This window comes from Anopheles bellator, chromosome 2 (genome assembly GCF_943735745.2).
Source record: "Anopheles bellator chromosome 2, idAnoBellAS_SP24_06.2, whole genome shotgun sequence".
NCBI lineage: Eukaryota > Metazoa > Arthropoda > Insecta > Diptera > Culicidae > Anopheles > Anopheles bellator.
In genome coordinates, this window is record NC_071286.1 from 26,655,603 (window position 1) to 26,669,785 (window position 14,183).

General features: G+C 50.3%; 1 protein-coding gene across 1 annotated transcript; it reads right to left on the reverse strand.

Annotated features, from left to right (window-relative positions):
* Positions 1-42: 42 nt before the first annotated feature.
* LOC131212024 (protein sprint) lies at positions 43-8,903 on the reverse strand. Its single transcript, XM_058205743.1, has 14 exons — positions 8,448-8,903; positions 8,170-8,385; positions 7,163-8,106; positions 6,905-7,085; positions 6,627-6,815; positions 6,371-6,536; positions 5,719-6,296; positions 5,227-5,650; positions 4,858-4,959; positions 4,598-4,771; positions 1,514-1,965; positions 1,069-1,437; positions 796-994; positions 43-693 (listed from the first exon to the last, which is right to left on the reverse strand). The coding sequence occupies exons 1-14, from the start codon at positions 8,901-8,903 to the stop codon at positions 428-430; spliced, it is 4,716 nt and encodes a 1,571-aa protein (XP_058061726.1). The 3' UTR covers positions 43-427.
* Between the last annotated feature and the right edge of the window lie 5,280 nt (positions 8,904-14,183).

Below are 14,183 nucleotides of genomic sequence, written 5' to 3' on the forward strand. Positions count from 1 at the left end.
CTCTCTCTCTCTCTCTCTCTCTCTCTCTCTCTCTCTCTCTCTCTCTCCAGCTCTCTCGATTTCTCGTTATTTCTTCGGTCTACTTCGCAGGCTCTGTATAGTAATTAAAATCTAAACGCATCGAGAACAGATTTGCAGAAGAATGATGCTGTTCTACAAACGTGGTGTGGTACCCCCTAACGGGAGGGCACCCATCGTTGAGTGTGAGTGGTGTATCGATTGTAGTTATATGCTCGATTGTATATGATTAAATACGTTATATGCAGTTCATGATCAAACTAATCGAAGAGAAGAGGCTATATGAGCGTGAAGGAAAACGAGAGGGCCGAAAACGTTACGACAAAATCTTACGAGAAAAAGGAGTATATCAGACTTTGTTTCTTAACGTATGCTGGAAGCTTAATTCACTTTCTTGTTTATGTTAAGTTTATACTTTTAGTTGATTATCACTCGCCGTAATAGTAGTGGTAGAAATAGCGTTATTAGTAGCAGTGGTAGTAATAGTGGTATTGGAGGTGACGTTTGGAGCATTATTGCCCACAGCAACCGGGGTGGCTGCCGTGGCAGCCGTATTTGGCTTCACGGTAGGCCACGCTATTTTGGCGTCGATCCGTTTGTATGCAATCATAAAGTGCTTCCCCTTCGCCGTCATCCGGACATCCTGCGGGCATTCGGTGTCATGGAGAAGTGTTTCTGTAAGACAACGGGGTGACAACAACAAAAGCATTTCATTCAAAATGTGTCTTTCTTGTTGATTCCATGGCGAAAAGAAAGCTGGTCTCCAGTTACACCTACCTTCACCGTCAATCAGTTTAAACAGCCCGTAGTCCTGGGCGTTCGTGATTCGCGCCTTGTGGGCGATTATTCGACAGACTTCCTTTGTCGTTGTGTGAGGTCGTATGGGAAGTGTGCGGGTTTGGATCGAGCCGTTGTACTCGTCCGGAATGATCACGCGCAGTACGGACGAACAGTTGGGCATGGTGGAAGAATCCCACTGAAAAAAAGGCCAAATTCATTAGAGATCGTCTTGTTACAGTTCCGGTCACACGTCGCTCGACCATCACTCACATCCAGTGTTGCTGTGCCTTCCTGCTCATTCAGCTTGAAGTTCTTGAGCACGTGTACCGCACTGCAGAGCGCCGTCAGATAGTAGCCAGCTTCACCGCTCAGCAACGATGGTTGTAACAGGCCCCACATATACTCCGCTTCGATTTCGGCCCCAACGAAGCCACAGTGCGCAACGACCATCACTAGCAGCGGCAGGAAATCGTCCGCGCTCATCTGCTGCCCGTTGCAGCAGGTGGTCGCCTCGAAGATGGCCGACACGGCCGCGAGCAGTAAATCGAGCTTCACCAACGGTAGTTCTGCTTCCTGCAGGCGCACGAACAGTGTCGCAATCTGTCTCATTGCGTTCGCGCTCGGCGGAATAACGTTTCCCTGGAGAGGACCGGGTGGACAGGAAGATAAAGGTTAGCTTCGTCCCAGCACGCAAAACCCACTCCCAAAGGCTCACCTTAATACCGAAAGCAGCCGGAGAGCGTCCGGCGGTTGAACGAACTTTCTCCACTATCAGCTGTATGTCACCGGAGTTGCTGTAGTAATCCACGAACAAACCGTACAGGTGTTCACGCAGTGGCAAAATGACCAGTTTGTGCATCACCTCCTCGAGGATCGAGTCCAGGTTGAGAAACTCGTCCGCCTTCAGCTGAGCCCGTGCCTTCTGCACCTCGGCCGCAAACTCGTCCTCGCCATGCTTCACGAGGTAGTTCTTCATGCCGGACATGAACTGGCGCATGTTGCGCATCACCACCTGCGGATGCGGGGCCGCCTTGGATTCCTTCGTGCACGCGATAAAGTTGCTAATGTTGCGCGAGAAAGTCGAGTCTAGCTTGCCGGCCAAATAGAACGCGTACGTCGCAATCGATTCGCCCGGTCCGCTGTGGGAATTTCGATTCCGTGGGTGACCTGCGGAAGACGGAGAGGGATCGATGGATCGTGTTTAAGTCTTTTGGAGTGAACTCGACGTCAGTCGCTGTTTCACATTCCGCCACCGTTCAGAATGTACCTCGAACAAGGGTTTCCTCGCAGCAGACAAACAGCTTGTGGAATAGTTTCTGCCACCGTCCATCGAAACGCGTTGCCTCGTCGATCTCCAACCCGCGATCGAGTGCTGTAAATATCTTGCGATATCGTCGCTTCACAAACAACGCTCTCCCGCGTTGCTCCTCAATGTGGCCCACGTTTATGATAATGTTGCCCTGCTCGTCGAGACCAAACAGCTGCTCAACGTTCGTGACCAAACGATCGCGCATCGGCTGCTCGTCGTCATCTCGTTCGACCATGATCGAGCGGAAATTGCGGTGACCAAACTCCGGACAGGATGCAGATACAGTGTACGGTGGCACCGTTGACGCCAGGCAGAATGACGTCGTCAGGGCTTCACATTCCTCCAATTCAACCTGATACCAATCGTCGGGCAGACGGAAAGGTGAAAGCTTCCCATCGGCTGCCAAGTCTTGCTTGTCGATCTTGATCGGTCCCTCCTCACAACGATCAGCACCGACGGTGACAATGTCCGCGGAACGACCAATCAGTGACAAGGGTGATAGTTTTCCGGTCGAACACCCACAGGCCGGAATCGGGAGGCCCTCGGGGACACGCAACAAACTCAAACCGAAACCGTCCAACAGTCGTCGAAATCCGCCACCGATCATACACGGGTTGCTTCTCCGGCTCCGGCCACTTTGCTTCACATTTTCGAGCGTTGCGCGTTCCCGTGTACCGTGCGCGAGTGACGGCCATCCACTGACCGCGATACACTGGCCACAGCCGGTACTGGGCTCAGCACACGTTGCATTCGATCGACATTCACCTTCCGCCTGCTGTAATGCCGTGGACGTAACGGTGTCCAAACCCTTTATCGCAAGCACATCGTGACTGCCGTGGTCGGTGCGCTGTTTACTTGCGGATGAGTGGCGGATGTTAGATTTAACTTTCCACCGAGCCACCCAGCCTCCGGGCACGCGCCGTTCGCGCAACACCGCCATCCGCCGCGGATCAACATCAGCAGATCCGTTACCGTCGATAAAAATACATCTTATCACGGCGCGTTCATTCCGGCTCACGTACCACGCATGTGACCACCTTTTGCACCACCTCATGGCTGATTGAGAAACGATTTTTGCCCGACTGCACGAATCGTCGGAAGCGATAGTTTCTCATTAGAAAATTCAATTCAGAGTCCGGTCGGTGAAGCTGCGCAGAACGCAGCACGGCTCTGTGTGTCAGGACACCACAACGGTCCCGCGGCCCTGCCTAGACGCCTGGTTCCCTTTCTTGGCTTCCGTACTCTCGCTCAAGTCACTACCCACCCGATCTCGACCGTTCCAATCAACGACTGCGTGTGAACTGAGTCAGCGCCGCCGCAGAGCGCCCACCATAATCTAAGCTTTCTTCTTGATCGTTATCGTGCAAAGAAAGAAAGAGCCGCAACGGCAGCAAGTCGGGCCCTTTCCGATCAGCATGCTGTCGGTCGTTCAGGCGATCGGGCGAGGTCTCCCAATCAAGCGGGGACCCACAACTATGTTACGCATGCAAAACAGTGCATTCCATCATCCCCACGCGCTCCATCATTAACGAACCAAGACATGCGTCCAACGTCGGCAATACGCAATAAAAATAAGACAACGTTGCTTGAAACGTTTCAAGGCAAGTCAAGGCGAATCAACAAACCCCGGACTACCGCCGACCGCACCGCCAGACTGACTAATAATCATTGTGCAAACAATTTTACTTATCAGAGGATTCGAACTTTGATGGCTTGCCGAGGGCGCCACTACCGTTGCCTGGCCTGAGGGAAGCTGCTTGCAACGCACTACCTGCAAGATACGCACCACGCGCGTACGGGACACCATCCCGTCGGGTTCACAGCATCAAGCGCCGATGGACCAATCGCGGTAGCTACCCGCTTTCGTCACTTATCGGTATTACGTTCTACGCTTGTTCGGGTGCTTGAGTTCGTAATTGAAATGTGTGTCAATCCCCGCCGCGGGGCCCAATCCTCGTGCGTTTTGGCTGATGCAATAATGGAAACGAATGCAACAGCCACACTATGGTGGCAACAAAACACACAACATCCCGTGGCCTTTAAATAGGCTATGGCCGCTTTTCGCGGTCCCGGTGCGCACAGTGGAGTTTTCCATTCCCAAAGCTCGGATAACCAGAAAACCCAGACTCAAATATTGATTGTTGGAAAAGTACATCATCTCTACGGGGTGTAAGGGCAAGATAGCAATGGCAAGGCAGGTACAGGAAGCCACAGACCAAGTAAGAAACAGCACCAACACCGTCATTGCTGGAACGTGGTGATTGCCCTGGGTACCCTTTCGGTAATCTGTCTGATCGGTGTACGGAAAAGATGCAGCAAAGATTTACGACCACTACCCCGCCGCAGAGGCGCCAGGAAGCGGGCCGGCTTACGTCAAGAGCGATGTCCATTTCTTTTGCCCTTTACTGCATTCCTGGTACCTCTCCATCCAGAACTCTTACAGAACCATGAAGGCCTGGGCCTTGTAAGGAAAATGCGCACTGTACTTACACAATATTTCTCGATCACGGCAACTTCGGGAACGCAGTATTGTTGCTACCTTTTGCTGTGGATGTTGTTCAGCGTCTTTTCGGTAACGATTGTCCTTCGCACTGAGGCCACCGCTCTCGCAGCTAGCATTCGCAGATCTATCCACACCCGGCTGCAGTACGTTCGTGGACACTTCTAAGGAACAATACCAAAAAATATATGCGTTTCAATGCATCCTTCCACTCAGTGTAGGTTCCGCCCGAGGGTTTTGATCAACTTACGTTCGTTGGGCAAAAATGAATCCCACTGGGAGCTGTCCCAGGGCTCAGAGAAAACCGTCCCGTCGTCCGAATGAGAGCTGTTAATGGCTGACGAAGCATATGCTGGAAGGATTTGTAAGACGAGAAGAACAAAACGTTAGACGACAGAAAGCATCACCCTCGACCGTTCTGATTTCAAAACACATGCCCAGACAATTTACTTTCGATCGAAATGAATCATTGAACGTTAAATATGCTTGTACTTTGTCAAGTGACGATTCTCGCTCGTACTTTGACCAACAATGATGACGCCGTGCTGTGAGCAGTGCGCAACCGTCCATCTCCATTGGGTTAGCTTGAACCGGTGCCGATTTCTCGCACTTCACTTACCATTTACTTGCTTCTCGACATTATCGTACGCCGATTTGCGTTGTGATCTGTTTCCCAGCGTTCCCGAGCCAGATTCTGCCAGCTCCACGTTCAGCAGCATCCCGTCTAACAGTCGCTCGGACAAATTAAGATGCGGCAATTTCCTCGCAATGATCTGATGTATCGTCGTGATTGGCCGTGTGATTAAGCTGTCGTTGCTTCGCTGCATTTGTTTACTCGACTGTTCGGTTCGGTCACTACTTTTCATCGTCGAGCGATCAACGGCTGGAGGAGCTTTCCACCGAATGTCGGAATCGTAGTCATTCGTCGAAGGCGGAGCACCACCACTATTGCTGCGGATGCTGAGTTCGTTCAACCGGACGCTCACCAGCATGGACTCATTCTTCTCCAGCGCCAGCTCATCCAGTGAGGCAGCAAAGTTGTTCTAAACGTAGACAGTTTGTCAAAGATGTTAAACATTTTGTCAACGAAGAAGAATTTTCTTGAACCTACATTCACATGATATCCATTTCCATTGCCCCAAGGATGTGGGGCGGAGGAGCAGGAAGTAGCAAGTAAGTCTTCATGGCCCAGCAACAACAGCTGCTTCGGCGGCTCGGAATGCCTTTGACTGCTGTTCGAAGAGGCGAGCCGATTCAACGGGCTGCGCCTTACGATGCTGCCCATAATATCAGCTGGGTCGGCGTAAAACGGACTGTTCTGGTGGTGGTTCACATGAGCACCCATTATTACACCCTGGTGTACTGCATCATCCGACGCCATCGGAGTGCCAACGTTTGATGTATGGGAAATGTTCAAACACGATCGTTGACGAACTTCGAACGAAGGATGGCCCACGCCAACCTGCTGCTGAGATGTGGTGTCTTCTTTTGGCACTGGAGAAAACGTTTTCAGTATCATCGTTGGCCGTGGTTTATCTGTCGGAGTGCTGCCCCGATCACTTGCGGAGTCCGGCGCTTGGCCAAATGCAAGATTGTCCACCGAGAACGTGGAGACACCGTGCGTTACGGGTTTAGACGCAAGCTTCCGATGCATAGATTCGATCGACGGTGAGACGAGACCTTTAAGTGCTACAGAAAGGTCAGTGGCAAAACATGAGACACCAGTGACCATCTACGAGGCTGCTCGCCCCAACGATACCTACTTGAATCATTGAACCCATCCGAAGCGAACATCCCATGTCTGCTGGCAAGAAGCGATCGTCGATCACTCTTCATGGCATCTTGCGACCAAATGTCCTCGTAATCACTGATCTTGTCTCCGAGCGCACTGCGACAATACACGGACGGTGACTCCAGGATGTCCGATTCCTGAGCAAACAGAACCACAAACCACAAACGGAAACGCCATCTTATTTCTAGTCTTGCCCATCGGTGGCATCGTGTAAGCAGTGTGCGTACCTGATAGTGCTTCGATTCTTTGCGCTTATTTCGACGGCTCACTCGAGTGCTCGCTGGAATGGTAATGCAGGGTGAATCGATCGGTACACCGCCGAACTGGTCCGCGGTCTGTGGCTGTGCGACTGTCGTTGCTTGCTCACCAAGATTCTCACTATCGGTGTACCAAATGGTAGTCGCAACGGTCGGGGTCTGTTTTGTGGGGAGAAACAAAGTCATTATTTTATCATAAGTAATAATGTCCGTTTGATTGCCGAACTAAACGAAACACAAACCATCACGATCGGATTGGTGGTGACAGGAGTAACATCCTTCCTCTGGAACGTGGTGTCCGGCCTGGTGAACGAGATCGGAGAAACAAACGAACCATTTTTGGGCGTAAACATATCTGCTCCTTCGACCGTTGGACTGCTTTCCAGTAGTGGAACCTTCATACGCCGTGCTGGAGGTGCTGGAGGACTCCTGTCGTTGATGGCAAGAAAGGAACGGAAAAACATAATTAGACCTTGGAATTGAGCAGGTTGGCAGCATCGCCTCACCGTATCGGTTTGATGTTGAGTGTGTTTGGAGGTGTCGGTCTCGGAGCTCTCGGCTTCCGTTCCAGAGTGCTTAAGTTTTTGACCTCCAGTGTGGATGTGAAAATCGCCGTCGCGTGTTGATCGTCCCCGTTCCCCAGCTCTGCCGTTCCCGCGCTGTGTTGGCCGAGAATGTTGGCGTTGAACAGTTCGATTTGCTTCTCCACCTCATGCGGTGTCGCTGGTGAAAGGATCTGCTTGCGTGCCTTGAAAGTACTCGTCTTACCGACGATTCCCGTCTGCTGATGCTGCTGCTGTTGGTGATGGTGGTGCGTCGGATCCATTGGTGACATCATGATCGCACTGTCGATAGATTCGGGACTGAGCAGCGTGTGACCATTGTTGCTCACGGTAAAGCCGCTCATCGTTGAGAATGTGTCGGTCGGAGTTTCGCCAAAAGCCGTCCCGACGGACGCCACCCCCACTCCGGGACCCGCGGCCACGGCCGGATTGCCAAAACTTCCTCCGACGGTGGTTGGAGTGTGATTAAGTACGGATACGCCAATACCGCTCGAGTGCGTCGCTTCGGACGGTGTGTTCATGTGACTAGAGGTGGCGGACATTGGAGGTACCATCGGTGGACCGAGTTTCGGTTTTGGCGAACAGCTTGCCATCGGATAGCGCCAAAACTCTTGCCCCAGGAGTGCCAAAGACGATAGTTGTTGTCGGTTTTTCGCCTCCCGGAGTGCGGCCGGCAGACACAGCTGGACGGGCAGCTCGTCGCAGCACTGCGTGTAGTGAGCGATCAGTGCCGGGATCGAATCGAACTTGAACCGAGAACTCTCGAGACTCAGAAGACTGTTGTTGGACTGAATCAAATAGTGCTCAATGTACGGACCGACGTTTGCCGGTAGCCGCACCGACACTGCCATCGTTTTCGACTGACTAGAACCGCGCACGATAAAGTTCTACGGAAGAGATACGAACCGTCAGGGGCTCCCAATCGGTGCCTACGTTGGGATCATACTTACACCTTCTTCCTTCCCTTGCAGCAAGTGAATCGCTCCGGAACGCTGAATGCCTGGCAAAAACCAGACGGGATGTGTCCGAAGCAGACGCTCGACGAGGCTCAGCACGCATGCGGAAGCACTGGCGGAAGTGTCCGTTGGCTCCGACTCATCGCTGGAGGTGTCTTCGCCCTCGGCCAAAATGCCACCCTCCGAACTGGATACAAGCGATGTGTGGGACTACAAGAAATGCACAGAGATTTGAATACCATTGACCACTTATGTCGTACGGCTACACTTACCTCATAGAGTTCCTCCTGAGAGAGCTCCCGATTGTTCGGCAGTAGTGGCGCTAGATCATCGTCCAGGATTTCCGCCTCGTGCTGCTGATGTTGTTGCTGGACGCTAGCGTGTAGAGCGCTCAGCCGCTTCTTCGCAACTGCAATCGACGACCGGGCGCTTCCACTTTGCGGACTTTCCGGCTTAAACTTGGTCACTTCCGCATAACGACGAATTAGCGAACCACCTTCGAGCCCGTTCGCAGTGTCGCTCTCGACACCATCGGTGGTACCGGAGAGCTTTGCGGGCAGTGAAATCGGACGAGGGCCACCGGCCGGAGAAAGGTCCGGCATGCAATGGACCATGTGCCGGTTGAGCTGGCGTGTCGTGACATCGCGACTATGATAGAAATCTACACCAACCCGGTCCACCGGAATGTCCTTCCGTTCGTAGCAGTTGTCGTCGGTTTCGGATTCCATTTTTCCTACGTTCGTTTCCCTCGCTTTCGGCCGTTGCGTTTCTAGCAAGCGGTACGATTCGATGCTCAGCGTTCTATCGTTCCGTCAGCCAGCTTTCCCGTGTATTCCGGCCGATTGAGTCTGGCAGCCCTGGAAGCAAAAACAAGCGGAACGTGCCGTTCGGTACAGTCCGACATGTGTAAACATGTTTTTATGATTTCTGTTTTATTTTTATCTACTCGCAAGAATGGCTCCATTCTCGGCCACCACTCGGCCACTCGGTGGCCACTAACTCGGTGATTCACTGCGTATGCTCGAGGGGGGGTTTCAATTCACGCGGCTGTCGGTATCGTTCCACACAGCATACATATTTCTTTATTAATGGATTCCGATAAGCGTGAACGGAGGAAAAAACCCCACAGCACTGCAACGGGAGCGAACAATACCAGGGGAGAGGTTTGATTTACAGCTTGGTCTCCGATCCAAGACCATCACCAGTAACACAACAAACGATTAACAAACACTGGTGGCGAAGGCAATCAACCAGCAGTTCCACCGAATGTGTCTCATCATAATCGTAGCTTGCTGAGAGCGGGGTTTCGTCGACTCGTTTCGCCCCAATGAATGGTGTACATTTGTTGTCGTCTCGACGACGTTGGGACGTTGCTCTTCAATCGTCTTAATTGATCCCCACGAAGATCATTGCAAGCGCACCGAAAGCATCATCGACGGCCAATGCTTCTTGAGCACCCGTACACAACTCACTGAACGCGCGAGCAAGTTTCGCAACAACACTAAAACCTATCGCGTAGCCACACGCATTTCTTATTAGAAAAGCATTCTCGACCGCACTCTTTTCTCCGATTGGCCGCCCTAGTTGGAAGTTTGTGGTTTCTCTGCTGGACACCGGAATTCCTACACTGCCCACAGCTTCGCTGGGCAGCAACTGGGAGCTGTGGGACGAACCCATTGAGCCACCGAGCGAAGCACACCTACACGTAGAGATAAATCGTGAACACATGCGTATTAAGGCGGCGTTTTGGGAACCGTTTCGCACTTATTAGCATAAAATGTGGATCGATACGGGAAAGCAATTGCATCAAATATTCAATGAATGCCCGGTGGCCCAGGAAAGGGATACCAGGCCAGGTAGGCTGGGAATTGCTGTGGGAGCTGCTGTGCACATTATGTCAACGCAACTTCATCCCCGGTTCCCCTCACAACCATCCCGCTGCACCAATTCCTTCCGCCCATTCCCCAACACTTTATTACAAAGGGAATTGTTGGATCCCCGCAAACCAGCGCCAGCAGACGCGATGCGGGATGCAACATAATTTATGTTGCACTGAGAATATGCAACTGACAGCTTCACCGCCAACACAAGACCCAGTCTGCGTGGTTTTCACTATCCTTTATCGCTATCCAAACACCACTTTTACACATTTCGATTGAGATAACTGATAACGCAACCACCAATCGATGAACCAACCAACATTCGGGCCTGTGCCGAAAATTAGGATAAATACACGATACACGACAAACAGCGTGGTGCAACAAACGTCAGTTGCGCGAACACCAACACAACCGCAGCGAACTCCAGCATACTTTCGGGTTGAGCACATACCTATTTTTTGATTCATTTCGAAGTTTCGAAGCGAATATCACAATTTCACGACGATATTCTGCGACCTTTCACTTTCCTGGCACACGGAATGCCGGATGGCTGTCGACAAACAACGTTTTACACCGCCAGAGTGAAAGTTTTTGCAGACCGTTCCGACGTGCGTTCCATCACTACACCTAAATCTTAAAATACGACTTTTTCTCTCTCGGAGAGCGCAACGCAACGTCTGAAATTTTTGTTGTGAACGACTTTTGTGACAGTTTAGATGCGGTGCTGCTAGAGATGGGCAGTAACACATTTTTATCGTGAGCGGAAACTCCAACAAACATTAGAAAGCGCCCCAAACCGAAATTAGCACAAATAACGTACGCGAAGCAGTTTTAACAAGCAAAGTTTAGACTAAACTCTTGAACAAACGGTAACGAAAGCCTTTCTGAACGAATTAACCGCATATTTTAACTTGTGGATCTCTAGCTGAGACACAAACTCTTGCACCAGCATGGAAATAATTCCCCGGTTTGAAATCTTTCTCGTTTGTAATATTTTTTTATTTCTTCTATTTCCATTGTAATGTGTTAAAGGATGTTAATTTATTGCTCTCTTTGGGCAATTTTTCGTAATTAAATGCTGTATTACGACAAATTCACAAATGGACCGGTAACACACCGTTTTTGTGTATCTTATTCAATGATGGCACCCAAAAAAAATGAATACAGCGGCAAGTACTATTCGATAAACTCCATTAAACAATTCATGGATTTTGAATCGAATGAATTTTTAGTGAGTATAGCCTCACTTTTCGAGAATTGATGTTGTATCGTGGTTGAAATGAAAAAAGATTGATTTTTGGGGGCGCGTGCCCTTTCGCTCGATGGTCTAGAGGCTTGTCCGCGCAATTATACTTGCCCTGAAACGATGCCTTGCTTCTATTGGCCGTCGGCAGCACACTATTTGAGAAGATTAGTCGGTTTTCGACTGCTTGGGCTCGGGTTTTGGCAAAATACGCAATAACAAAAGTACCATACTATGGCGCCGATGTTTTGGATCGTGCCCACCGGCACACTCCCCCTAAAACGTAGCCCCACGACTGTTTGGGGCATCTGCGCAATGCAACCGGGTTTCTTGGTGGAAGAAAACAAATCGAAACGGTACTTGTCTCGGAGGAGCCAATTTTTTATATAAGCTCGTAGTAGTTCGATGACTAATATTTTGGTCCTGTTTCTGAGTTTGTCGTTGGTGTCATTTGCCGATAGCGTGCAGTAATTGGGTGGCCGCAGGTCTGTGCTTTTATCCTTAATCCAGTTAGTGTGAAAATGTTTATCTAGTGCCGCAGCGACCGAAATACTGCATTTGCGCCATTCGGGCCCCGAATGTGATTTAAGCCGATAGTATTACAAAAAAGCATCAATGTGCCGCAAATACACCACGTGTTACTTTGTGTCACGACTCTTACGGAGCCTGTTTCTTGGTTATCATCACGCATTTTTTGAAATCCTAAGAGAAACAATCTACCCACAGAAAGAGCCTGGGTTGGCGATTGATAAATATGTAAATAAGCGAAAGGCTACGACTGCACGATAAGTGACCGCTTCTTGATATTTTTCTGCTTACTCAGCCCCTGACCATCGGATGGTTAGTGAAACACATGTTGTGTGTGCGGGTTGTCGCCGAGATTTCTTTATCACACTTCCGGTTAAGAGAGTTGATTCTTGACCAACGGGCCAACCGGAGGAGGTTAAAACGAAATGGAAATAACTGCATCATCCGTCCGAGCCGTGCTGTATAAAAAGAAGGAACGTTTCGCTGGGACGTTCTTTTCAATTTTGTAGTATTCTAGGTCGTACCAGGCAGCGGGTGTATCTGCAACGCACAAGCTACAATACGGTCATTCACCAGGTCATCTAGCGAATAATTATCAAGTTAGCTGCCTAGTGAAGGGCAACATTGTACTTGTTTTTATCACATCTCTAAATGCCTGTGAAAGTTGAATTTGAGTGCCAACCGAAGTGCAACTTAACATTTTGGTGCGTATGTTGAAATATTGGTGAACAGTGGCCGTAGGGCGAAAAAATGTGCAGAGCGTGATCTATTCTGGATGTTGCTAGTAAAATTACGACATTTAATGTATCGGGAGAAATTCGTTTCATCTCTGAAAAGGCATTAGCTAAAAACATAGACAATATACATTCTTTCACTACCCTTTGTTATGTTGTGCCTCGGGATGATGTGCACGAGTTCATTTTCTCTTTTCATTGTCCACGTTTTCATTAACTGTCAACTAATACTATTTGTACTGTTAATCTCTTTTAAGAGACCATACAAAAGAGGATGAATTGGTATTTTATGCGAAACTTCTTATTTTGAATCACCACTTCAACAATTAATACAATAAAAACCTTGCTTCAATAAATCACGCTTCTAAGATCAAAATCCGGAATTGGGAAAAATGATTTCGTCGGATTGTTTTTCTTTTAAGTGAATAAAAAAACACATTAGGAAATGTTTTACACTCAATTTTTCCCAACCAATTTGCAACTCTCCACTATGTTTTTGCGAAAATTGATCCTTCGAATCTTTGATTGGGTGGCCGATTGCAAGAAGAAACAGTGCAAGGATACCCCCGCGTCTTCGTAGGAGGGGACTTCAACGCTGCGTCGATCGAGTAGGGCAGCTCCAGGACAAACGCCAGGGGAAAAGAGCTCCTCGTGATCATGGAACAGCTGGGGCTTTTCCTGCTGAACCGTGGAAAAGTGCCCACCTGCCGAGGCAACCAAGTGGCCAGGCCGTCGGTGATCGACGTGGGATTTGCCACTCCAACCATCGCAGGTACATGCAGACGAAACGCATGCTCGATAGCGCCATCCGGGAAAGCAGTCGGCGTTGCGCCCGATAACTCGCAGACTCGGTGGCGGACGACTCCAGAGGCAACGCTTACGGAACAGCAGTGGGTTGGCTTACAGGCGGACGCCTGCGTCAAGAAGATGTATTGGGACGAAGTATGAAGTATGAAGAAGATGTATTGGGACGAAGTATGAAGATGTATGACCATGAAGTATTGGGACGCAACGTGGACAAGCTGTTTCCACAACAGCCACCGATGGACTTGCCCGAAACAGCGTACGATCGTATCCTGCTCGCCAGACTCAACGATCGGCTGGAGGACGACAGCGAGGGACCACACCTCTATCCGAGACAGTACGGCTTCCGCAGGCAGCGATTTACCTTAGAAGCTGCCCGGATGATCGTCGAGGAGGAAGCTGTGCTATGCTATGCGCCACGGCCGCACCAACTCAACTGCGCCACGCATCTGTATGGTGGTGTCGTTGGACGTACGGAACGCTTTCAACTGTGCCACCTGGAGCTCGAAAGGTGCCGCGTTCCACCTGAAACAGGTGTATCCGGGACTATTGCATGTGCTGGGCAATTACTTCTCCGGTCGCACCCTGTTATATGAAAACAACCGTGGGCTGAAGGCACGCAACATCACGGCATCCATGCTGGAATGTGATATACGACGGCGTCCTGTCGCTGCCATTTCCAAAGGGTTTGCGAAGTGTCGGCTTCGTTGACGACCTAGCGCTCATCGTTCGGGCCGTCAATGTGGACGTGCGATTGGAGGAGACTTTCTCTCACTCACTTGCCCGAGAGAAGACGGAGGTCCTCGTCATCAGTAGCCA

Excerpts from the sequence above, each read along its gene's own strand:
- LOC131212024 (XM_058205743.1), bottom strand. The coding sequence starts at position 8,903 with ATGGAATCCGAAACCGACGACAACTGCTACGAACGGAAGGACATTCCG. Across the intron at positions 8,386-8,447 it reads CTCAGGAGGAACTCTATGAG|TCCCACACATCGCTTGTATC; the intron begins GTAAGTGTAGCC and ends CATTTCTTGTAG. Across the intron at positions 694-795 it reads TAAACTGATTGACGGTGAAG|AAACACTTCTCCATGACACC; the intron begins GTAGGTGTAACT and ends GTTGTCTTACAG.